At 33.7% G+C, this 25,875-nt stretch overlaps 4 protein-coding genes across 4 annotated transcripts; 2 read left to right on the plus strand and 2 right to left on the minus strand.

The window, feature by feature from the left end:
* Window positions 1-4,594: 4,594 nt before the first annotated feature.
* On the plus strand, window positions 4,595-7,882 carry LOC11416950 (uncharacterized). Its single transcript, XM_024784000.2, has 5 exons — window positions 4,595-4,752; window positions 5,065-5,446; window positions 5,616-6,058; window positions 6,406-6,661; window positions 7,370-7,882. The coding sequence occupies exons 2-5, from the start codon at window positions 5,131-5,133 to the stop codon at window positions 7,633-7,635; spliced, it is 1,281 nt and encodes a 426-aa protein (XP_024639768.1). The 5' UTR covers window positions 4,595-4,752; window positions 5,065-5,130; the 3' UTR covers window positions 7,636-7,882.
* Window positions 7,883-9,398: 1,516 nt separating this feature from the next.
* LOC11416951 (uncharacterized) lies at window positions 9,399-10,405 on the plus strand. Its single transcript, XM_024784730.2, has 2 exons — window positions 9,399-10,099; window positions 10,251-10,405. The coding sequence occupies exons 1-2, from the start codon at window positions 9,718-9,720 to the stop codon at window positions 10,403-10,405; spliced, it is 537 nt and encodes a 178-aa protein (XP_024640498.1). The 5' UTR covers window positions 9,399-9,717.
* Window positions 10,406-11,454: 1,049 nt separating this feature from the next.
* LOC11416952 (secretory carrier-associated membrane protein 4) lies at window positions 11,455-17,668 on the minus strand. The gene is made up of 12 exons (XM_003612637.4): window positions 17,472-17,668; window positions 15,991-16,095; window positions 15,835-15,900; window positions 15,601-15,634; window positions 15,366-15,488; window positions 14,870-14,932; window positions 14,686-14,779; window positions 14,456-14,501; window positions 14,303-14,370; window positions 13,395-13,443; window positions 12,499-12,564; window positions 11,455-11,777 (listed from the first exon to the last, which is right to left on the minus strand). Exons 1-12 carry the CDS (start codon window positions 17,526-17,528, stop codon window positions 11,745-11,747), a joined length of 804 nt encoding a protein of 267 aa, XP_003612685.1. The 5' UTR covers window positions 17,529-17,668; the 3' UTR covers window positions 11,455-11,744.
* Window positions 17,669-19,949: 2,281 nt separating this feature from the next.
* On the minus strand, window positions 19,950-23,805 carry LOC11411110 (disease resistance protein RPM1). The gene is made up of 2 exons (XM_003612639.4): window positions 23,156-23,805; window positions 19,950-22,505 (listed from the first exon to the last, which is right to left on the minus strand). Exons 1-2 carry the CDS (start codon window positions 23,607-23,609, stop codon window positions 20,110-20,112), a joined length of 2,850 nt encoding a protein of 949 aa, XP_003612687.1. The 5' UTR covers window positions 23,610-23,805; the 3' UTR covers window positions 19,950-20,109.
* Window positions 23,806-25,875: the final 2,070 nt, after the last annotated feature.

Below are 25,875 nucleotides of genomic sequence, written 5' to 3' on the forward strand. Positions count from 1 at the left end.
CATTTGCATTATCAAGAAAACATGCCCATACACAAATAAATCATAGTATTCACCATCACACATCAACATGATTATCAATAATCAACAATGTCATTCAACATCAACTATATCATATAGTTTCACCATTCCAAACAATTCTCATATTACAAGTAAGAGAACATATAACATCTCATGACAAATATCATATCCAACATATAACCATTCAACATCAACTATCACATATAGTTTCACCATTCAAGCATTCCTTACATTCTAAGTAAGATAACATACATATCTCATGATAAACATCATATCCAATACAATCATTCATTCACACATCTTCACTTAGTCATATAAGGATAGTCACGATAGATCATAAGAAAATTGGTTCAAAGGAAACATTTCCAACAAAAACCGTATCAAGTGGCAAACGACCAATATTGATAATTCCCACGACAAAGCAACTTAGACAAGTTGAAAGCTCTCAAACAATCTTAATCAATCATGTAGTCATGAGCTTAAGCCACTTACAAACTATTAGACATTAGTTTAGAGAATAGCTTAAGTTCGTATGAGAAAACCCAATTTCACGTTTTCCACATTCCCACCCGAAATATCACAGTTGACATGATTAAGCTGTTTGACCAACCATACAAGTCCTACCTAAGTCTATAAGAGCTATAGGTTTAACTTGTAATCCTATTTAGTTCACAAAAGTTCATTTCGACAAAAACATCAAAATTACCAAGTTACGACAAGTTCATATCATTTCTTCCATATTGCAAAACCAATTCCTTTTCAAAACAAAACAAAGTTAGAATCAAGCTATGATACTCTTAGAAGCTTAATTATAAATTGATTGAATATGGTTAGGTGCTTGGAATCCATTGGCATGCTTAAAAGTACACAAAAACACGAAAAAAACGAGGTTTTGGGATTCTACAGAACTGACACGGTCACGTCATCAGGACGCACGGTCGTGTCATCCCTTACAGGAGATTCTGACACGGTCGTGTCATCTAGACACACAGTCGTGTCACCTCACCAATACAGCAAAATGCATTTTTACGTTTTTGCGCATAAAATCTTGTTTTCGAATCCAATTTCAGTTCCGTTTTCGCCAATGCATTCCTAACACTTAGACCATACAAACCACACTTGAAAATTTGACATTTAAACATTAAAACAACTTAATCAAACTCATCCCAAAATGACTTATTTTGCAAAAGCGCTTAAAAACCACTTTTACTCAAAAACCCGTTTTCTTCCTAAAACGATTTCTCTCCAAAACCAAGTGATTAAAACAGAAAATCATATCATCCTAATTCAATCTAACAACTTCCTTAACTCATTCACCATCATCAAAAACAAACTTCTTCATCATCAACCCATTTTACAAAACCACGAACAACAACTCATTTCTCAACAACAATCATGAATCATGCAAAACCCAAGCCATGAATTATCATCAACCATATGACTAAACAACAACAACAACCATTGATCATGAAACATATCACAATTCAACAACAACAACAAAGCATAATTCACCAATTGAGCATATTTTCAACATATACCCTTTTCATACACTTGAAACATGAATTTCAACTAACAACAATTCAATTATTCATAACTTCATACATCCAAATATGTCATCATAAATAGAGCACGAATTTCACCACTCATGAACAATTAATTAATTCATCCAATTAAGCACTTATCATACAAATAATTGAAAATTACAAAAGTGATTATGATGAATTCTAACCCCCTTACCTTAATTATCACCAACTATTAACTCAAGCTTCACTTTTGCTCCTATGATTATTCACACCCTTGAATTCTTCAAGTTCCTCTTCTCTCTAACCCTTGTTTTTCTCTTCTCCCACTTTCTCTCTTTACCTCTCTCAAAAAATATCTTATGAAATGAATGAGGTTTTTCTCTAAGACAATTGTTTTGTAGTATAATCCTCTAATGAGCCTAACCCAAAACCTAATGGACTTAACCCATTTTCTATTCAAACCAAAATGTTTCTACACTCAAAAAGGTAATTAACTAATAACGGTAAAATGTCACAAACGGTCACTAAACGGTAAAATGTCAACTTTACTCTAGTAACTTAGTAAAATAACTATTCTCAATAATCACTAAAAGTAATTCCCACCAAAAATATAATTTTACCCGTTCTCACAAAATGACCAAAATATCCCGAAGTCTAAAATGACTAAAATACCCTTCTAACACGGAAACCCATGAAAATGCACTCGATGATGAATAATCACACATAAACACATAAAACACATAATAAAAGTAATTAAAATAAATCTAGCTAAAAATCGGGCTGTTACAGTCAGCACATTGATTACCCTCTCTGAGTGTGTGTTGTATAGTGAAATTGCGAGAAGCCATGACATCTTTGATATCTTGAACAATTACAGCATAAGTGTGGTACTTGGAAACGTCACTTGTGATGAGGTTAACGGAGAGTTGAGAGTCTGTGTAGCAAACCAACTCCTCCAACCCCATATCTAGAGCTAGCTGCAAACCTTTGTTAATAGTTGTGAGCTCTGCCAACAGAATACAACTTGTGTTTGGAATGTAACCCGAGAAGCCTGAGAGAAAGGACCCCCCGCTATTTCGGATCAAACCACCAAAACCGGCTCGGATTGGGGAACCCAAGCAGCTGCCATCAACGTTCAGGACATGACAGAGATGGTTGTTATTATTCCATCTTACCATACGATCTGAATGAGTTACTGCACCATCATGCTGAAAACTCTTCTTTATTGTGTCGACGGAATTTTGAAAATTGATGCATAGCCGTGTTGTGGACCAAGTTTCAGAGTTGAAGCATGTCTAATTGCGGTGTCTCCATGACCACCATAAGCTTGCTAGGAAAATAATAGTGTGGGGGCCATTGGTGCCATTTTTTATCCAATCAATGAGTGCAATTTGAAGAAAAAAAAGTCTTGGTTAGTGAAACCAAATTTCTGCCAAATGACACGAGAGATTATACAATCATGAACGCAATGCATGAAAGTTTCCTCCTCCTCACTGCATCTTCCACAAGTTGCTGAAGCGGCGATGTGTCTATGATGGAGCAAAGATAGAGTCGGAACCGCGTCATGACAAGCTAGCCAAATAAAGAATTTGTATTTCTCCGGTACCTGCAAATTCCAAATCCAAGACAAAGAAAGATGCGGAGTAATAGCATTTGCTGGTTCCATAAGGGAGAGAAGCCAGGAGTAGCCACTTTTGGTGGAGTAAACACCATTTATGTTGTGACTCCAAATAAAAGTATCATCAACTGTGTTATTGAAATTTGTGTGATAACTATTAACGGTGTCCGCGACTGCTTGCGGGAGAGTGGTGTAGCGAGCTTCAGTGTGTTGTCCAGTGACAGTTAACACATCTTTAACTGTGAGGTAAGTGTCGTGAATGTCAATAATAGGGACCAAAGAACCAAGTTACCCATGAGAACACCAATTGCTGAAGCAAAAGGAGGAGGAGCCCGATCCGGCGCGCCAAGAGTAACCAGTTGTTAGGACATCTTTGGCACGAACAATGGATGCCCAAGAAGGAGAGTTGCTGCTGGTGGCGTTGGCATGGAGGATGTGTGGCCCCGCTGTGTATTTAGTAGAGAGGAGATTCACCCATAACTTATTTTTTTACTAGACCATGTCCCAAACTAACTTCCTAAGAAGACAAGTATTAGCATTCATTGCCGTTCTGATACCCAAGCCACCAAGACGTTTAGGAGTAGTAACTTTCTTCCAATTTACCAAATGAATACCCTTGTTACTAGAGCCTCGCCAAATAAAATTCCTTGTTGTTTGGTCAATACTATCGAAAATGTTTTGAGGAAGCCAATTGATTTGCATGTAGTATGAAGGAATGGATGATAAAACATAAGTATCTAGAGCCAGTCTACCTGTATTATTGAGGAGTCGGTTTTTCCAAGAAGCCAACCTAGTTTGAATTTTCTCAATGATGAAGTTGAAATCACTTCTCTTAGGACGACCTTTAAGCATGGGAAATGGATATTATTTGATGTAACTATCCATTCACATTTTTTTAAAGGAATTATCTATTATTGTTAATAAAACATACAACAACAATAATAATAATAATAATAAATTCTAAATACTTAATATTGATTGATATAAAATTTGTTATGGTTTTATGAATACTCTTTTATGTCATTCTAAGTTTATCAGATACTTGAATCTTTAATCTTATCAAACTATTTTTCAATTAACTTATCAACTATCATTATCAGTATTTGGTCATCAATTATCGGTCATTGTCCATCAAACATAAGAGCTAACTTATCAGCTATCTACTATTTTAACCAAACAAAAGCTTAGAGACCCGACAATTTTCAATCACCTTAGAGTTTTGTAAATCCATTGCTTTTTGGGATAAAATTTATAAAATAATTTCGTCTATTTTTTTTTTTTGAAAGATAAAATAATTTCATCTATTAATAAGTCATATCCCCACATTCTTTGATCCATTTCTATCTAATAATTTCTTTTAGCAGTCCTATAATTTTTGGGGTTCATATATAAGAGGGAAGGTTTATATATCACTTTATATCTCTCTCACAAAATCAACTCAATTGGTTTCCCTCGCTTTTTATATTTTCACAAAATCAATTGGTTTGTTGTTCTCTCTCTCTTTATCTCACAACACCTGACTCTTCTCGGTTTAGGATTTCTTCACTTGAAAGTTAGGGTTTTGCCGCTTGGAAGTTGGAAGTGATAACTGGGGTAAATAAATTTCTTCTCTTAATTTTAACATTTTTGTTGTTCTTTCACCTTTGTTAGAATCAACTTCATTGAGTTTATGTAGTTACTTTTTTGTTGATTTCTGATACACTATAATATAATCTTGTCAAATTTTCTTGTTTAATTGATATTTTTTGTTATTTTCTGATACACTGATTCATCTCTTATTCTTGTTTTCAACATCATTTGGCAAGTAAAGGTTCAACCTTTTTCTTATATTTTCATTTTTTAAGTCAATATTTTAATACCCTTTTGGTTTTTTCTACCGATTCAACTCTTGATTTTTGTTTTCAGCATCATTAATTGATACCAAGAAGATAGTAAAGTTTCAATCTTTTTGCTATTTGAAAAAAAGCAATTATGGTGATTGCTGATACTGAGATTAGTGAGGACAAGAGGGAAATTGATGCTCCTAAGTCAATATTGAAGAGACACCGTGCCCCAAGTATTGGCAAGATGAAGAAAAGGGTTCACTGGGCAGATCAGAAAAGTGTCGATGTTCCTGTGTTGGTTGTTGGAACCAAGTCTTGGCCAGCTCTTTCCGATGCTCAAACTCCAAAACCTAATAATCATGTTCAGAATGTTGCTGTTCCAGCATATGCTTTCCCACCTGGTTCAGGACCTTATCCGAATGGTCTGAATCCTAAGCCTGTATCCCTGGTGGCAGCAGCACAAGGTGAGAATCGCTAATCTTCAATATTCTTGCTTTGATACCATTGACGTGGCTTTTTGTTGCAACATGATGTTTTACGATGAGTGTTTTAACCATTCAAAAAATATTATGCATGTCGATCGATATAATTCAAATTTTGGTTTTAAATTTATATTATGGTTTTTTGATATAGAAAGCACGGAACGAAGAAAAAAGATCATACGTATTACCCGTAAGATTAATTTAAATGAACGGGTTTCAGTTCAAGATCCCTCTGAGCATAGTATGGAACAACACCAACAGGAGAAATCCAACACCGATATAACTGAGTTGGATCGTGCTTTCATGAAATTGTTTTTAAACACTGACGAAAATAACTTAATTCAAGCTGAGTCAGTACCAGGAGAAAGTCATGCCCCAAAGAGAATAAATAGAAAAAGGGTACATTGGGCAGAAGACGGGAAAAGTGTTGATGTTCCTGTGTTGGTTGTCGGTACCAAGTCTTGGCCAGCTCTTTCTGATGTTCAAACTCCAAAAGCTAAGAATCTTGTTGATAATGTTTCTGCTAAGGGTGAGAATGTAGCTGTTTCTGTGCCTAGTGTTGGTCACATTGCTCCTAGAGCTCCTTCTGTTCAGGTTCGTTTGTTCTCTATAGTAATTGATAGCATTGTTGTTTGAGAATGAAATGCAAAAGATCATGTTAGTGTAATGTGATTTTGATGGAGTTTTTTTTTTTGTTAAGATAAACATTTTTTCATGATTTTGCAAAAGAGTGGTATAATTGAGTAACAATTAAAATATGACGTGTCAGTATTAAACAACGAGTCGATGAGTAAAAACTATTGGAGAGTTGACAAATTTATTTAGGTCATATTTTTTTTTTTTCTTTCCTTCGATGGAAATAAAATTGTATTCTACAATATTTGTAACTCTGGGTTGACTAGTTTTTCGTGTTTGCCTGATTTTCTGTGTATATTAAACAGAAGGCTAACAGCTCTGGAAACTTCTCTCCAATGAATAAGATGCCATCACCAAGCTATCAAAAGCCAGGCCCCAAGCGCAATGTTCGCCCTGTGGCACCTCCACCTCATATTGCTGTTCCTGCATATGCTTTCCCACCTGGTTCAGGACCTTATCCGAATGCTGAGAATCCTAAGCCTGTATCCCCGGTGGCAGCAGGACAAGGTTTTACTCCACCTGCTCGTGCCATTGATGCCAAACATTTTCCAAGCTTCCCGGGTAAAATTTCTAATTAAAAATCTTCCATATATGCACATGTTCATGCAAGTAACCGCTTGTTCATTTAGCTTAACATTTTTGCTGTTCTTTCACCTTTGAATGAACTTCATTGAGTTTATATAGTGACTTTTTTGTTACTGTTACTGTTGTTGAAGATTTTAGTATCGTTTTCTTCATTAAGTTTCAAGATTCTAGCTTTAACCCTGTGGTGCTTTTTTGGGTATTGTTTTATTGATCTTGTCCTTTATATGATTAATATCACAAATCTTCAATATTCTTACTTTGATACCATTGAAGTGGCTTTTAGTTGCAACATGATGTTTTTCGATGAGTGTTTTTTACTGTCATTATGATATCTTCTCATTATGGTTCTGTAATTGGTTTGAGTAATTGGCCAAGTAATTTTGTTAACTTACATAATTGGCTAGTTGATCTGATTAAGGCTTGGCCAAGTAATTTTAATTTTGTTAACTCATATAATTGGCTACTTGATCTGATTAAAGCATGGTTGATTTGATTAAGGCCTCGTTTTTTGAGTAAATCGGGTGAGGCTGGGGACTAACTTGGTTTGAGTAGTAATTTTGTTAACTTACATAATTGGCTAGTTGATCTCATATATTTTTACCATTCAAAAAATATTATGCATCTCTTTAATTCAAATTTAATGAAATTGGTTTCAAATTTTTATAGTTGTTTTTTTTGTTATAGAAAACATGGAAAGAAGAAAAAGAAAATCATTAGCTCGTCATAATGATTTAAATGAGCAGGCTTCGGTCCAAGATCCCTCTGAAAGGGACCAGAAGAAGAGAAACAGTAATGACTCATTATTCACTCTTCCTGCTAATCAACAAACAAGGAATTTGCAACAAATAACACAAACATATCATCTGGTGTTACTTTATCCAATCGGTACTACACCTCCTGTTATGAAGAAACTTGAAAAGATGTGCAACTGGTTGGCAAAAGAGCTTTGAATTAGGGGAGCTGTTTGCATGAGGCCAGTTTGATTGGGTTTAGAGTATAGGACGAGTACGTCTTGGATATCTGTGGCTGATTTTGTTTGATCTTTAGATAGGTGTCTTTCTTTGTTGAACTGCTTGTTTTGGTGTATAACGCTTCTCTTAGTTACCTACTGATTTCTATCTTTTTAGTGTGTTTTTGCATTTCATTTGAATTTTTCAACTACCAAAGTCGTTATGTCAGAAGCTTTTTTCAGTCTGAGTAGCCATAATGTATATTACTATCAGTATAAATTTGAAATTTTATACAAGTTATATAATATAATATTATGAGAAAATTTATAAATATGGCAGTACATGATCCAAATTATGTGGGATTTGGTCATATAGTGAGTTCAACAATAAAATGTGAGTTCATTTTTGAGCATATATTGATGAAGGAAGTATTCTGGTAATAGGTTGTACCTTCAATGTGGTATGGTTTTTGTTCTTCAATTAGCTTTCTCCCATCAGAAGACTTTTTTGAATAAAAGATAGTTGGCAGTGAAAGATGATTGCAGGTATAAGTTTTGAAGTTAATTTGATTTCAACTATTTGCTTATTGATATTGATATGTAATACAATTGAGAACAAAAGTTTTTCATCTAAACTGACAGCTACATAAAATGACTGCAAAAACTTCAATGATCCCAGTAATTTGACCCAAAAACCTTATCATGTAATACTGCAGAAACAGCACCTATCCCAATAGATAATGGCAGACCAATTCTTCAGTATACACGAGCACAATTATACAATAAAAACAAAACACCAATTGCCTACAACTCTAAAGGATGTTAAGCTCCGAATCATACAACGTGTAACTCTACACACATGCTGACATAAAACTCTGCAAACCCTGCAATAACACTTGAACTGCCCCTCTAGCTTCGATGTTGTCAAACACTCTGCATTAATACTACCTATGCTACAACACCGCTGACACTTGATTCCCATTTGTACATCTGGTACACCGTTGATACTCAATCAACCCATGCCCAAATCTGCTCAAGAAGAGCTAGACGGGACATTACAAACCATCCCCCAAAGAACACAGCAAGGGACGAGGAAAAAAAAGCACAAAAGCAAAGGCCTCCAAAGGACCAAAAACAAAGGAAAACATACACACATGGTCCACCACACAATACAACTCCTAAAAACAAAAGTAGACAAACAGGAACCCGAACCTCCCCTTAATTCATTCCTCCCTAGACTAAGGAAAACCAGGAAACCACTCACTTCAGCAGTCTAGCATGGCAGCAAGCTTATCTCGCGAAACAATCTCTTGCGCTCAAACACCACTCGTAGAACAAACACGAGGCAATTTTTAATCTACTCAAACTCCAATACCAAGAAACCACCATTGTTTTATCTATCATCTCCTCTACCTCCAAGACTTTAATGTTGAAAAACCTATCATTTCTCGCCTTCCAAATGACCCATATCGCCGCGTGCCAAATAATCCAAGCACCATGTCTAAGCTTCTTTGCCTTCACTTAATTTGTCCAACAATCAAGGTGGACACAAAAATTTGATGAAGTTGAATTGCAACCACTTTATGACTTTTAGCCATACCTTTGAGATCACTTCACAATGAAGAAAAAGATGAATCACCATTTCCTCAATATGACCACAAAAAATACAACTTTTTGGACTTTCATCATTAGTATTTATTAGGTTGACATGGAACTTTTCGTTAGCGTTGTTAGCTACCAGCTTCCCATTGACCACACATTTTTATTTATTCTTAGAAATAATTGTAGATGCTAAGACATATATATTTACTTAGAATCAAATTTTGGTGTCAACTTGAACCTTTTTCCCAGGTTAATAGTTATACATTATGATCGTGCACGTGTTCTTAATCTTTTTGTAAGAGATAAAAGATTGAGAAGAGTATCCTTCAAGTGCAAGTTAAATTTGTCTATTGAACCAAAAAGTTCTTGAAGGTGGTATAAACCATTTATTCACATCACAACTATTCTGCAAATAAGTGCAAGTTATTGTCACTTTAGACCTATTTTATGTCTAGCAACTAATTTTGTTACCGGTGAAAACATGTGCTCATGTGCTGAGTCAATTGCTCCTAAGTCATCATTGAAGAGAGTAGTACCAGAAGGAAGTCGTGCCCCCAGTTTTGGCAAAAAGAAAGAGGTACATTGGGCAGATGAGAAAAGTGATGATGTTTCTGTGTTGGTTGTGGGAACCAAGTCTTGGCCAGCTCTTTCTGATGCTCAAACTCCAAAACCTAAGAACCATGTTGAGAATGTTCGTCCTGTGGCATCACCACGCTATCAAAAGCCAGGCCCCAAGCGCAATGTTCGTTCTGTGGCACCTCCAACTCACATTGCTGTTCCTGCATATGCTTTCCCACCTGGTTCAGGACCTTATCCGAATGGTGCGAATCCTAAGCCTGTATCCCCGGTAGCAGCAGGACAGGGTGAGAATCACTAATCTTCAATATTCTTGCTTTGATACCATTGAAGTGGCTTTTAGTTGCAACATGATGTTTTACAATGAGTGTTTTTTATTGTCATTATGATATCTTCTCATTACGGTTCTGAAATTGGTTTTAAATTTTTTTGGTATAGAAAGCATGGAAAGAAGAAAAAGAAAATCATTAGCTCATCATATTGATTTAAATGAGCGGGCTTCAGTCCAAGATCCCTCTGAAAGGGACAGGAAAAAGAAGAGAAACGGTAACGACACAGTACTCATTCAATATTCAATATTCTTGTCATTATGATAAATACTTAATGTTTCAATTTTTTTAATTCTTCTCAATTATTTATCTATTCACAATGGTTTAAAAAAAAAGGACCTATGCACTTGACACTTTTTTTGGTACAATACACACGACCCTTTTACTTTATTTTTTACAAAAGTAAAATGATGCACTTGATACTAGACAATTCAAATGTGTGTCATATTCTTGATTGTTAGTTGGTTTTAAGAACTGTAAATAATTACTTGTTTGATTGTTTGTCATTAGATTAGGATTGATTGTGTGAAGTTAGTGTGTTGTATAATCTTGTCAAACAATTTCAATGGGAGTTTTCTAATACATTATTGTGTAATTTACTCATTTTGTGCAATGCAGATCTATATTGCATAGTGACCAATACAAATAAAATTAAATCAAACTATGTAATGTAGCTTGTACAAAAGGAAAGCACGAGAAGGGGGCTTTGCAATATTTTCCCATTGCTTCATCCTCCTCCATGTTGTTTGGCTAGGTGAGTACACTACACCTCCTCTTCAAGTTCTGTTGTTGAAATCACTTGGTGGGAAATGTTATTTGGCTGTTCTTAATTTTATTATGTTCAGAAGCATGCACTATGAAGTATTTCAGAAGCTTTTATTACAAAGTTTTTGGGTTGGATAGGATTCAAGGGGACTTTGTTTTTAGAAAAAATAGATTTTGAATAAGCTACTCGGAATAGCTTTTCATTGAGGTTAAAAATGATTTTTTTTTTAACAAAATAGATTTATTTTTTAAAAATCTGAAAATGGCACTTGGGTAACGAACAATTAGATTTATTGGAAATGGCACTTGGGTAAAAAAAAAATATTGGTTTTTCTTAACTATATAATTAATGGTTCGTTAACCCCTTAGAATGTATCTTAAGGACCATTTTTGCTCACGTTGGATGCGGGAGGTTTATTGATTTTTTTTGGTTGTTTTTTTGTTACTTGTACTTTATCCCATGTTGTTACCATTTGTACATAATTTCCACTTGAATCTATTTGATTTGTTGTTAAAAAATGAAGAAAAAATAAAATAAAAAATACCTCTAAACTAGATCCACACTGGAAATCCAATACATATATGCATATCAAAAGTAAAATAGTGTTTCAACTTTCTAGAGATTCTAAAAACATAATCAGTTTCACATAATTCTCACTATACTGTCAAGTACAGACAAAACTATGGTACAATCACTACAGACAAACAACAGAACAATACCACACAAAGATATTGCAAAGAATGGAGAAGAGGATTGAGAAAAAAGAGAATATACTAGGCCACGCTGGATAGTGACTGACACTATAAAAGCCGCTAGAACAAAATCTTGAGCATAGTCTCACTTGTGCCCCCGGAAAAACATGTATATTCTCTGCAGAAGCAACAAAAATAAAAGGAAACAACCATCAGGCAAATATTTCAATCATTTCTTCTGAAAGAAACTTGCAAGTGTAGCTGGTGAAGTGAAAAACACAAGTCGTGGTCTACTTTATCTAAATACAATAGTAGCCAAACATAAGCTCCCAGTACTACAGTCCTAGTTTTAATTGTAAGCATAGTCTTGAGTTTTTCCCAGAGTACACAATAGTAAAAAAAGCCTTTTATTTTAAATCCTAGTTTTTAATCAATCATCTTTTCCATTCTTGGCAATAGAAATATTGTGTTGGAAAATGGTGAAAAGTTGTGAATTCAACTTTTTATAAGTTTAAAAATAGTTTCCAATACAAAACTAATACTTTTAGTTTCCTTAAACTCAACCAAGTGAGCTACCCGTCCCCCCAATAGCTAGAAACCATTTCAAATCTATGAAGAACCACTGGTGAATCATTCCCTGTTAAACACACTTCAGTCTTCAAAAGGAGTTCTTAAACTCTTACAAGGCCGTTCTAATTTACTCTGGCCCTCGTCTAAAGCAACTCCATGTTGTCTATCTATTAGTTCTATAATAGCACGCTATAATTCATATCAAAACAAGAATAGTAAACGAGGCAGAGAATGGTACAAATTCAAATTCTTTTAACTACAATAACTTATCTTGTTGCCTAGAAGCAATATAAAAATTGAGAATGTAAATCAAAGCTATTGTCCCTCACCTGAATTACCCACAAGCTTAGAAGAGCCTCCAAGCAAAACAGACCAAATCCAATCAAATAGAATATCTGCAAGAATACCAATAATATTGATGGATCAAAGCATGTAAGCACAGTTAAAAGGTTATGAAATTTATTTTTCTTCCGCACAAATTACATAAGAAATTCAAAATGAAAAGCAGGGAGGTTTTCATTTTTTCTTTCAACTACTTCAAGTTACCAAATGTGATAAGAAAAAAATGCATCCATGTTCTCTGGTTGCACTCGAGGGCATCCAGGTCATTTTGATCTAATACACGTACCTTATAGTAGCTAGACACCACTAAATCTAGTTCCATATTCAATTCCCACAAAATTTACATCTCTTCGTCTAAACTAAAGGTTCTACATTCAGTTATTTGGTTGCATTTCATTTGGTGTCTAGACACTTAAGTGCCAATAACTACATGGAAATAAAAATGTAGTTAAACTATCTGACACTTAATGTCACTCATGCATACATAAGATCATAATTCCATATGAGAGGAGAAAGAGGTGATCAGCTTGAGAACACTAATTGCCTTCAAGACTTGGGGCTTGTTTGATTACTGTAAGTAATGTTGTTTGATTATAGCTTGTTCTGTAAAACTGTTGCTTAATATGCTGCTTTGAAAAGAAAAAAAAACATAATGCTTGTAAAAAAACAGTTTTTCAAAAACCAAAACACAATCAAACAGACCTTTAGGTTTAAATTACTGCAGATATATAAATGGGTAATATTACAACTTGGCATGCAAATATTTCATCACTAAATGAATCTTATATGTCTGATCACAATATTAAACAGAACTGCTTCTAAATATCCAATGCAATATATTCCACCAACAAAATAAATGCTAATATGGACGAGTACAACTTACCCCAACCAATACATGGTCTGAGAACACATCAATCGCTGCAAGGATGCCCCTGCAATTTTAAATTTATTAATTCCAATGAAACAGAAAATGAATATAATACTTGGTAAGTTGCTAATATACGAGCATGACTTAAAAAAAGGGTGGCAATGAGATAACAGCGCAAAATGGCATCCAACTACAATATGAGAAAGACCAAAATGTTTTGAAAGGGGAACTTAATCAATTTTAGAGTCACATCAATTTCTTCCCACCTGAACTCAAACGAATGACAAAACAACATCAAGAATGAACATATACCCCACTATATTGTTTCATTGCTGACTTATGCTAAAACATGTAAGAGGCATTCGTCTGCACCTATGAAGCACAAATACTCCTCGGATTAGGCGTGTCCAGTGTCAGATACATATCGTGTCCAACACCGACGCATGATTACATTGAATTATGTCATTTTCTCAAATTATTATCGGTATCGACGTGTTTGTGCTGTGTCTGGTGTCATGTCTGAGTCTGTGCTTCATAGATCTGCAGCTACGATGATCAATCTTTTTCTTATGGGTTAAATATGTTTTTGGTCCCTATAAAATTTAAAAAAAAAAAAAAATTTGTCCCTACAAAAATCTTCAACTTTTAGTCCCTGCAAAATTTCCTATCAACAGTTTTAGTCCCTACTATTAATTAAGTAAACTCGTGTTTGACTAATGGAAGTTCACGTGTGACATTTTAAATGACATAGAATTAATTAATAATTGTTTTTTTATTTAGTATTTAAATGTATTAAAAAAAAATTGGGATGATTTATCTTTTGATGTATACTTCAAAAATTACATTCAATACCAAGCAGATAAAGAGATCAACAATTTTACACTCGGATAAGTAAACCCTGCAATACAGCTTGTAGAACTTACGTTAATGACTTTCCATGAAAAACAACTGGAGGTGCAATTGCAGCAAAGATGCAAAATGCTATATGAAGCTGCATCAAGTCAAAGCAATTAACAAAAGAATTAGTAAGTTGGTCACTAAGTAACATGCTAATATCTTGTAATGGATTAACATACCAAGTAGAACATGAAAAACCAACTGAACTTCAGTGCACTATCAGTCCTGCATAACAGAAACAATCATAAGCAACAACCACCATAATGCACAATCAGGCTAGGAGGAACATTTCATAATGTATCATTTGCCTGTAACTAAAAGGGATCCCTAAGTCGACCTAGCCCTATGTGTTTACAGTTTAAACAGTGTTGAAGTGCTAGTGAATATACAAGAGAAAAATGCAATTTACCTCATAGCACGATAGAGGGGCCTGTACCAAAGCACATATGAAAGGGGAATCCCAAGCAGCGCATAAATCACTGCAAGGAAAAATATTTTAACACCTGCACATTGCAAACTTCACAGTGAGGTCCAAAGCCACAACATGAAACTAGAGAATTGGCAATAACATGAAAGTAATAGAATAAGCTCACCCCCGCCTCTGATCCAACAGACAATCACTGCAACTACATTAAAAACTAAGCAGAGAACGATTCCTGCAAATGATATCAAAATAGGAAGAAAAGATAATTAGACAGGATTCTATAATAGAACAGAAAACATAAAAGTAAAAGAAAACCAAGATTTCTAGAGTAGATGTTTGTGTTTGAGGGCATGCATGCATATAATATGATATAAATGTCCGATGGAACGAGTCTTGCCAAGAAAACATCTCATTTTATTCCATTTCACCCACCATTAAAATGATATAATATGATATAAAGCTATAGGAGTCTTGCCAAGATTCCTATAGCTATAATCACGGAAAAAAAAAAAAAAAAAACACGCATGCCCTTTGCTTTGGTTTAACAATATGGAGTTGCTACTTAACCAAGAAAATGCTGGTAAGAAGTTACATTTCTCGAAAACATTCACAGACCAAAATAATTAATAAATTAATACATGGATAACATAATTAAGTGACCATACCCAACCAACTAGCAAAGGCTGAATATTGCAATCTCTGAGCATGAACTGGAATCTCATTGGCAATATCATGGTGAATGATTGGGAAAAATGGAGGCCAATTCTTATCATCAACAGGCACACCAGCTGGTAAGCATATTTTGAAAACAAGAAAAAATAAGTTTGACTTAATGTGTATATATAAAGATGCAATGAAAAGACGGTTGAAAATCTGGTATGGTAGGATCTCGTCATTCACCTTTAGCAACAGAATCTTCCCTTCTTTTTATATCCTACATATGCATTTCAAAGAGTCAAAATCCTCAAAAGCAAAGGATACCAGTTGACTAATAGTGGCAGAAGCAAAAACTTGTCTATGCAGGCATTTAAGAGAATACAAGTACACCGTACATCACTGTTGATGCTGACAATTAAAATACTGTAAATGAATGGTAAAGAACCAAAACCAGCAGCTAAAAAATTCAAAACCAACCTTCTCTCTCCTTTTCAAATCAGCTTCCCACACTGCTAGCTCTTGACTTTTTTTCTTGGAGTCCCCCTAAATAAACATCATAAAGATTAAATTCAGCCCCCTACCAAAAAAAATCTTAACTTTTTATGAAAATCCGTTCATAAGAAATGAGATTACATTTGAAGTCTCCAAAGGAATATCAACAGTAGCATCATGTCTTTGACCAAAGCCTAGTGGTTCAGAAGCCACTGAGGGAACACGTGATTTTGATCCAGTACCATTCTGTAAAATGTTCACAATAAATAGAATGAAAACAAATGTAATAACTTCAATGAAACAAAAAATAAAAAACATCAAATGCCGAGGTTTCCAAAAACTACCCATTTGTACTTTTGATATAAAATTGAAAATAATGATCGCTATACTATTTTATGACGTTGAAATGGCATCAAACTTACACAAACAGCCCTCTGAAAACTCAATGAAACACAACTACCAACCATATCAAACAATCACACTTATGTGCAATAAGTTTTCATGATAAAATGCAAGACTATGCATGGAATTTGAATACTGCATCTATAAGGCAATGGCATACTTTGCATAGATAAATATTAGATCATATATACATTAGCCCAGGGATTTCACGGAAGATATGTTTATATGTTTAACACACAGCAGAGGTCTACAAATTATAATAGTCAACAAAACATCATGTGCCCTCAGCATACCCAATACCTCTACACTGTGTTTGGTCGTAGATAATTACAGATAAACAAACCACGAAAACTTCATCTGCTCAGATGTGTACACAGTTAAGTGAACAGTCTAAAAATATTAGTTCCTAAACTTCATATTCCCAGTTATAATTTATGAAGATAGTGTTTGCAGACCTCTCTATGCCCATGAATGTCAAAATAGATTCCCTCAAATGGATTCCTTTTACATTTATACTTATATTTATTCATATACATTGTACAGCATAACTCTCGTTATTGTGTTAATCGTCACAAAACAAAAGCAAAACCACGAATTAAAACAAAACAGAAAACCCAATTTACTTAGCTAGTGTTTGATTTCACAGTAGGGAGGTCTAGAAGTGATTCAGGACACATAAAATTGATTTTGACATGTTTTGACGATTTCAGTTGGAATTGATTTCTTCCCCGTAATTGATTCTAACTTGAAATTAGAACTTGTAACTTTTAACTCCAAACATGATTTTGATTTTTACACTCAAATGCATTATTTGGTGAATGTATTCAAACATAAATCAGTTAACATTCATCTTACATTTAACTAAAATCATTTTTACAAAATTAATACACAAAAACACCGCTGCTGAACACAGAAAACAACATAACCTAATTTCTCCAGATCCAAGTCCTCCGCTCAAATTCAAATCAACACACACTCTTTCTCAACTAACTTTATCCTCAATTCAAAACCAAACGAACAAAAAATCAAAACGAAGTCATAATTACGCGAATTAACAACAGATCCGAAATCAAATAACGAATCAGATAATCAGATCAATTTTATAGATTATCATAATGTACGCCACAAATGTAGAGAATGCTGGATCTGAGCGAGAAAAAACTAAAAATAGAAATGGAAATAGAGAGGGAGAGAGAGAGAGAGGGAGAGAGAGAGATTACCGAAAATGGATTGACTTCTTCTTCTTCGAAAGGATTGGGATCGTGGTTGCGATTCATGGTGAGAATTAAGATCCGAAGAAAATGTGCGAAAACACCGAATCTGTTGAGAGAATCACTTCAGAGTGTGATAGTGAAACGCACTTTTCTGCTTATTTGGAACGCGGGATTTGGTTTTAGATTTTTTGAGACAAAAAGTGAAATGAACTTGAATTTTGTATTCTTTGCCCCTTTATTCAGTTGGGATTTACGGTTTCGCCATTTAGTCGGTGAAGTGCCACTTTCATAATGATGTGGGGTGGAAAATTCACGTGACTCTCGCATGATATTTTTTCTGAACAAGTGTTTTTAGAGGTATAATTGTCGGTTTCTTAAAATTGTTTCAACTCATCATTACTTTTTTTTTTTTTTAAGGATCATCAACTCATCGTTACTATTGTCATGTGAATCTTCCAAAAAGAAGTGATCCAACCTTCTTACTTAAAGCTTCAGAAGGCTAAATATATTATTGGGTTAAAGAGAAAAACATAAGCAAAAATAAGTAACATAAGTTGATAAGTTGATGTATTCTTCTTAAAAGAAAAACATAAGTTGACGTATTATATAAATTTTGAATCAAATATATTAACTTTTTATTAATCAATTTTTGTTTATATTTTAGGATGGAGGGGAGTACTTTAAAACTACTTTGACTTTATTTCCAATACAATTTTTCTATTTGTGTATTCCTTAAACAATGTTTTTAGGCATGTTAGCATGACCCATAATATATATATATGGATAGAGATTAAGTGTAAAGTGAGAAAATTAACGGTTGTTATGCAACAAACTCGTAACCTGTTACGATGTATTTACAATATATACATTTAATATGTTAATTAACGATTGATATTGTCCACGCATCCTAAAGTGAATTATTAACTTTAGAGTGTGTTTGAATGATGAATATTTTAAGGTAATATAATGTTTTGAAGGAATTCAAATAATTTGAGGTGAATTTTATTATTTGGATGATAATTTGAAGAATTTTCAAAATTGTGGAATTTCTGAAGTATTTTGTTCAAGTTAAATTTAGACAATTTAAATTACACCTAAAAGCTAAGAATTTCAAATGACATCTAAAAAACTAAAAATTTCAAATTTTATAATTTTTTAAATTTTGCATTGTGTACCTTGTACTTGATGTCTAAGACAAGTGTGAGTGTGTTTATTCTGCATTGTGTATTGAAACTTAATTTCTATTTCAATTGATATTTTTTTTTCCGAATCAGATATCTCTATAGCAATTGAAAAGAGTAATCTTCGAATCAAAGTCTTATAAGGCTATAATGAGCGACAAAACTCCTAGAGAGATTTAATAATGTTTTAGAGGGTAGTATTTTTAAAGCTAGATTCAAACTCAGAATCTCTAATTAAGAGATTGCTTAACATCTCATCTAAATGATTCGGTTTATCTAGTATCCAATTGTTACATCATAATTGATGTGGTAGATAATTAGAAGAAAGAAAGGAAAAAAAACTTTTATGATAAAAATAAGCTCAAGTTCTATGAAGCACCCACACCAACGTCTAATAATTTAAGAAACTAAATTAATTGAATGTAATCACATATGTTGGTGTTGGACGTCGAAGAGTAGTGGACAGATAAGACTTCAATCATAAGTGTTGGTGTAATGGTGTTACAAAGCTCAAGTTACTCTTTGGTGTTTTCATCTCAACTAACTTAGAAAAATCCTTAGATATTCTCATTCACACTTCCAAATCTGATTCTAGATGTTCTAACCTTGGTTTCAAAAGAGTTTTCCCTGTAGTCCTCAGTATACTTCACTCACAAACCTTTACTTTATATCATTATATTCTATCTTTGTGTTCAAAGCTCCTCAGAAACTTGTGTGCTGGAGAATTTGTAAACCAGAATTTATTTCTTGAGCTTGATGGGATTGTTGTTGTTATTGTTATAGTATTTTGAGATCAGAGAAACTTGTGTGCTGGAGAATTTGTTAACCAGAATTTTCTTTACTTGGTAGTCTTCAAGCGGAAGTTGATCCGAGAACTAGGCACGCAATGCTTGTAAATGTCTCACCAAATAATACTATAACTTGGTTGTAATGTATGCTACATACAGTTTTACTTTGTTTTTACCAGTACAATGTCTATAGTCTTGTAAAAGATAAAGGAAATAATAATGATTTGATTGTCTCAACAGAATCAAGGTCATGGAAACAAAAGGTTTAGGGGATTGAGGTAATTTCTGTTTTTTTTTTTTTTTTTCCACTCACTGGTTACTGCATATATATTAATCTTATATGTATCTTGTAATAGATTATGCATGAAAGATAATTTTTTTTCTGTTCCATTACTTATCTTAATGGTTTCTTGTACTTTTAAGAATTACTACATATCTGTTTAAAAAAACCACCGGCAGCCAAACAATTGTAATGTACTAATCATGAAAAGTTACAGCTACAAAAGAACCATAAATTGAACAATACATTTTTATTCTGCATCTCAAAGAGTTCATAAAACATATTATACTCCCTTATTTATTTGGTTGAAACTTAACATAAATTTAACAGAAATCTTCCACCACTGTCATATACGCAGCGTGTTAAAAGAATAAATAAATAACAATCAAAATAAGTTAAGCCTTCCAAAGAGTAGGAAGCTGAAGAGTCCTCATTGCTATACGATGGTCAACATCACTCTCTATATCCCCAAAAGTCTCTAATGAATAAACATCCCAACCATCATTCCTCCAATAAGTAGAATAAACTGTTGGAACATTTTGTACTCTCCAAAAATCTTTGCCTCCATTTGGACGCAGATCCATAATCAACTCATCAGGCATATCAAAGAACTCAATTGCTTTTAGCTTAGCCAAGTGTTCAATCCCTACTGGTACATTCTTGAATGAACTACATCGTTGCATGACCAACTTCTTAAGACCTTGCATTGCTCCTTCTTCGATTGTCATATATTTGAGTCCTTCTAAATAATCAAGGCCTAACACCTTTAGACTTGGAAACCCTTTTGCATTGAAATGCAACATTTCACCAACATATACTTGAAGTAATTCAAGATGTCGAAGATTTGGCAAACCTTGAAGATACACAAGAGGATCCTCCTCTAACTTGCTCCACTTTAAGAAAACTCTAGCCAAGTTCTTGCAAGAATTTATCCATTGTGGAAACTTCTCTAAGCGACCGCTCAAGTATAACTGCTGAAGATAGCGAGGAGGGTTTGAAATGTCATGAATATCGATTACCTCGTCTTCTTCTATAGCAAATATGGAGAGTGACCTAAGATGGATCATCTTCTCAATGGATGAACACAAAGCAGCACCATCTTCTTTCCTCATTTTTCTTATGCCTAGCCTCCTAAGTTGAGTAAGTTTTCCTAGCTCAACCATCAAGGCTGCACTTCCTTGATCTACCTCTATGAAACAAAGCTTCTGCAATGATAGCATGTTTCCTATAGGTGCAGCCACCTTGAAGCCATGCCTTGAGTGGAATTTAGCATAAGATTCAATCTCGTAACGATACACGAGGAGATGGCGTAACCGTTTCAGCTCCGCAATTTCAACAGGCAGTTCAGTTACAGACGTGTGCTTAAGATCCAATGTCTCAAGGTTTTGCAGCCTCTTAATGGAACCTGGAATATTTTTCACCTTTGTATTCTTCAAACTTAGATACTTCAGAAGGTAAAGGTTGACAATTTCAGCAGGAAAATCATCCAAAGGTGCATCCTGCAAGTCTAGTACATTGAGAAATTGAACACCATTGGAGGAGCATAATTCATGAAGAGAAAACTGATTGAGTAAATCTGATAATCCAAACATTAGCAGAGACCTAAGATGAAATGTAGTCGTATTTTGTTGTAATACATTATGCGAAGGATTTATGACCGATAAACGTCGAACTCGCTCAGGCCATACCATATCTTGTTCTTTAACTATTGTTGCAAAGTTCTGATCTCTTGACTTAGAATTAACAATTTCCCTTAGAAGACCGTGCATTCGACACGTCTTCATCCTTCCATCACTGGTTTTTTCCACAACTTGGATTAAACTTCTGTCCAAAAGCTCCTTAAGATAACTGTCTGCAACTTCCTCAAGTGTCTTACCATCTTCACCATTTACAAACCCTTCAGCTATCCACAACCGAATCAATCTCCAAGTCTCCATAGCGTGAAATTCCGGAAAGATGGTTAAATACATCAAACATGATTTAAGATAAGAAGGTAACTCATTTAAACTTAATGAAATTACTTTATTCATATCTTCCAATTTGTCATTGCCTTCAATCTCAGAACCAAAACTTCTGCAAACTATCTGCCATTCTTCTATGTTTGATCTTTCTTTTGTCGCCAAAGCACCACTGATTGCCACAATTGCTAGTGGCAACCCTCCACACAATTTCAAGATATTCCTACAAACTTCTTCAAGATGAGGAGGACATGAATTATCTTGAAATGTCTTCCTACAAAAAAGAGACCAAGCTTCTTTCTCAGGTAAGAATTCAAGATGAAAATCCTTACCCAATCCAGCACAAGAATACAAAGCTATATCTCTCTTGCGCGTCGTAAGCATCACTCTACTTCCACGGTTGTTATTAGGAAAAGCATGATTGAGGCCATCCCATACTTTCACATGCCACACATCATCAAGCACTATTAGATACTTCTGACTTCTCTGAAGAAAATTCTGGATAAACTTTTTCAGATCGTCATTATTCATCGTTCCAATTGATTCTGGAGCAGGTTTTCCAAAAACATTATGGAGTTTTTGTACAAGGTCTTTCAGTATCTCTTCCATTTTGATAGATTGGGAGAGATTAACCCAAGCATGAATCCTGAAATGTTTCTTGACTTTTGGATCATCATAGACTTGTTTTGCCAATGTTGTCTTCCCTAAACCTCCCATACCATAGATTGAAATCACTTCTCTCTTTGGTTCATCATTGAAAAGCAAATCACACAGCTGCTTCTTTGGTTGATCAATTCCAACTAAATCAGCTTCATCTAGCAAAAGGGCATCACCTGTTGGAATATTTGATTAAATATTTTATTTAATTACCTTAACCAAAGTTGTCAAAATCTAGAATTTAAACAAACTCATTTTTACAATGTGAAATCGACTCATAAATTCGGTTTGTAAACTCACTCATACGAGTTTACCTCAAATAAAAATAATATATACATGACGTACATACTTATATAATACAATAAATGCATCAATAAGTCCAAATTTAACTCAATTATAAAGTAAAAAATCGGCACGAACAAAATCAAACTAACAAAGAAGAAAAAGACCAGAATGTGAACTTTGAGATGGAATGAAAGATTAAAAATTCTATTGAAATCTATTGCGAGTTCACCCAAATCTATCCGAGTTTGTCGAGTTCACTACATGTCCAGTTGAGTAAACTCAGTTTCATTTTCAAATTTACTAAAATTCGGGTTTACAACTGAGTTAACTCGCAGTTTTAACAACCAATTCCACAACCCTCTCTTTGAATTTAAGGATTACAACAGACAGACAGACTATAATCAATGAAACAATACCTTTTTAATATCTTTGATAAATCAACATGGTGTACATCCTACAATTGTTTATATGCATGCTAATACTTTTATTTGACTTATGTCCTAATGCAATTAATTATTATCAAAATAAATTCCAACATTACCTTGACTATCAAGCCTTGATGAACGCCTTTGACTTGAGCTTGAACCTACACCAGATATCATTGGACGTCCTTGAGTGATAGCTTCAACTTTGGATTTGATTTTTTTAATATCTGAAGCTATTCTGTGTCTAGGTTTCATGGTCTTGATGTCAAAAGCAACCTTGTGAAAAGAAGAATTTTTGTTGTTCCCTTGTCGATGATCGACAAGGCGAAGATTGTATTCATCTATAGCATCTTCCATATCTTGAGCAATATCTCTTACCCTTTTAACCCATACTTTGAGTTCAGGATCTTTGTCTTCCAATGCATCATCTCTCGTTAAGATGGCATTGTGGCGTTTGAGTTCGTCTTTGATGTATTGAACATCTTCACGGACCCCTTTTTGTAGAATTACTTCTTCTTGAAGTAACCAACTCAGTTTGTCCAATAAAAATGATACTGAACTATCTGCCATTTTCTTCTCTCAACTTTTTACTGTCTTGCCTTAAATTTCTAACTCTCTCTTCTTTTTTTGTGCGCTCTCAAGAACCTTGATGATGAGATTTTTTTGTTTTTTTCTCTCTTTTTTTTTTTTGATAAGACTAGTTGCAAATTAATTGTAAGGACTTGGTGATGAGGTTTATGATTTCCTTTTCTTGCTTTGCTGGTGCCTGGTGTGCTTATATAGACTATTATATGCAAGTATTTCAAGGAAATGGTCAACAATCATTATATTACGATATAATTTACATTATTATATTGTATTAGTATAGTATATATAGTTTATACCGGAGCGACGATAACTTTTTTGTTGTAATGTTTTGTATATACTATAAAAATTTATCATGTGTTGTTTTGTCTTATATTACAATATAATCTATTTTTTAGTGTATCAAACGCACCTTAAAAATGATAGTCTTTCCAAGACAATATTTCTTTTTTTACGAATACTAAGACTTTTTAACAAATATTATGACTTGTTATTATGAGATAGAGCGAGTAAGTAGTTTGTGTACTAAGAAACCGTTGACATAGCCAACATTTTCCCACGATGAAAAAGATTTTCATGGTATTTGACGCGAACAACAAAACTATAGATGAACTAGAAAAGAAAAAAAAATCATGAAATTGACAAGTCAAAGTATTCATAATTAATGATAAAACTCATGCGGCGTCGTTTTTTGTTTTTACTTTTATATATAAAAAAATGTTGCACGGATATTATTTTGATTCATTCATTCATGTTACATATTGATTTGCTCCATACGTACTAATGAGTGGAGTGCAAGCAATCATGGGATTAGGCTCCTCTAATAACAACTCTAAAATGAGTAATATCAATCTTAATTTAAAAATTAAAAATCATTAGTTAGTTTTTTTTTTTTTGACAAGTTCATTAGTTTGTTATAGTAGTAATCTTTGATTATTATTTTTTTACACTTTACTTTAAATTTTTTATTTTCCTTCAACATGGTCGTCTCTCCTCCACTCATATATACTCTCTCCGATCTTAATTATAATTAAGTAAAATTTTAGTATTTAAATTTATTTAATAACTAATGTATTTGGTTTGTATTATAAACCAAATATATTAATTATTGAATAAATCTAACAAATAAATTTTTGTTTATAATTGTGACCTAATAACATCGATATCAATAGAACAATTTTTTTTTTTAAATATCTATATCAATAGAACATGAGATGCAACCTTTTGACATAGAGAGGATACAAATGCGTGAGCGTTGTTTGGATAGCACTTGTGTACCATAATGATATATACCATTGTCCAATTAGAATGTGGCCCGTGGCACACCCTTTAAAAAAGTATATCAAATAAAACATTTATAAAGTAATATTGGTAGGTGGCACACTATAATTGGTCAATGGTATATACCATTGGTACCTTAATGGTATACAAGTGGAATCCGTTTTGTGTTGGTATATCCTATAACTAATTAAATTGGTTAAGTTGTTCACTGTATAAAAAGCTAACCACTAGTCTCTCTGTCTTTTTTTTCCACAGAAGTTTCTATATAGTGTGTCTTAATTTCTTTGTACAGAAGTTTCCATGTGTCTTCTAAGTGGTTACTTCGTAAGTCCTTAATTGTACATATCTACATCCTTATTTATAAGATTTTGTTGACTAAATAACAAGAATCAAGAAAATAATGTAGTATTAAATTTGTTAATATAATTTGTATTATTTTCTAATTCTACTATGCAGAAGAGAAAATTAATTTGTATTCTCGTTTTATTATTTATTCTTTGTTACAGATGGAGATATATATTAATTATGAATTTTTTTGGCAATATTTAGAAAATTCATTGCAACTTGCTCCCAAATCACAATTGTAGTCCCACACTAACATGAAATTTGTAATGTTCCCCCAACTTGCAATTTGTTCTAGAGCACTAGCAGTGACATTTCTCGCCAAACAATTGCTCTGAAGCATCATGACCTTAAAAGGGACCTTCCTAGTAAAATTATGTTTAGATTTGAAGTTTGTAAACTTCTGGACCTATCCACAGCAGAATAAATTGACAATTAGGTCAGCCGCTGTTATGGTATATGGGTGGATATAGCAGAGAAACATGTATGTGTGGATTTGACCGGAGTTTTTTAACTAATAGGATTGAGGATTAAGATTTTCATTGTAGGACAAACAGCTTTCAAAGTTGTTTTAAGCAAAGTGGTTAAAAATGAGAAAGTATGTTTTGACAACTATATGTTTCTATAA

The sequence above is a fragment of the Medicago truncatula genome, chromosome 5 (genome assembly GCF_003473485.1).
Source record: "Medicago truncatula cultivar Jemalong A17 chromosome 5, MtrunA17r5.0-ANR, whole genome shotgun sequence".
Classification (NCBI taxonomy): domain Eukaryota; kingdom Viridiplantae; phylum Streptophyta; class Magnoliopsida; order Fabales; family Fabaceae; genus Medicago; species Medicago truncatula.

Bases quoted from the DNA above. Each gene is read 5' to 3' on its own strand.
- LOC11416952 (XM_003612637.4), bottom strand. From the start codon at position 17,528: ATGAATCGCAACCACGATCCCAATCCTTTCGAAGAAGAAGAAGTCAAT. The intron at 14,502-14,685 runs GTAAATTGCATT...TCTGTTATGCAG, and splicing joins CCCCTCTATCGTGCTATGAG to GACTGATAGTGCACTGAAGT. The intron at 14,371-14,455 runs GTATGTTAATCC...GACTTGATGCAG, and splicing joins GGTTTTTCATGTTCTACTTG to CTTCATATAGCATTTTGCAT.
- LOC11416951 (XM_024784730.2), top strand. From the start codon at position 9,718: ATGTGCTCATGTGCTGAGTCAATTGCTCCTAAGTCATCATTGAAGAGA. The intron at 10,100-10,250 runs GTGAGAATCACT...TTTTTGGTATAG, and splicing joins CCCGGTAGCAGCAGGACAGG to AAAGCATGGAAAGAAGAAAA.
- LOC11411110 (XM_003612639.4), bottom strand. From the start codon at position 23,609: ATGGCAGATAGTTCAGTATCATTTTTATTGGACAAACTGAGTTGGTTA. The intron at 22,506-23,155 runs GTAATGTTGGAA...ATATTCCAACAG, and splicing joins ATCAAGGCTTGATAGTCAAG to GTGATGCCCTTTTGCTAGAT.
- LOC11416950 (XM_024784000.2), top strand. From the start codon at position 5,131: ATGGTGATTGCTGATACTGAGATTAGTGAGGACAAGAGGGAAATTGAT. The intron at 5,447-5,615 runs GTGAGAATCGCT...TTTTTGATATAG, and splicing joins CCTGGTGGCAGCAGCACAAG to AAAGCACGGAACGAAGAAAA. The intron at 6,059-6,405 runs GTTCGTTTGTTC...TATATTAAACAG, and splicing joins CTAGAGCTCCTTCTGTTCAG to AAGGCTAACAGCTCTGGAAA.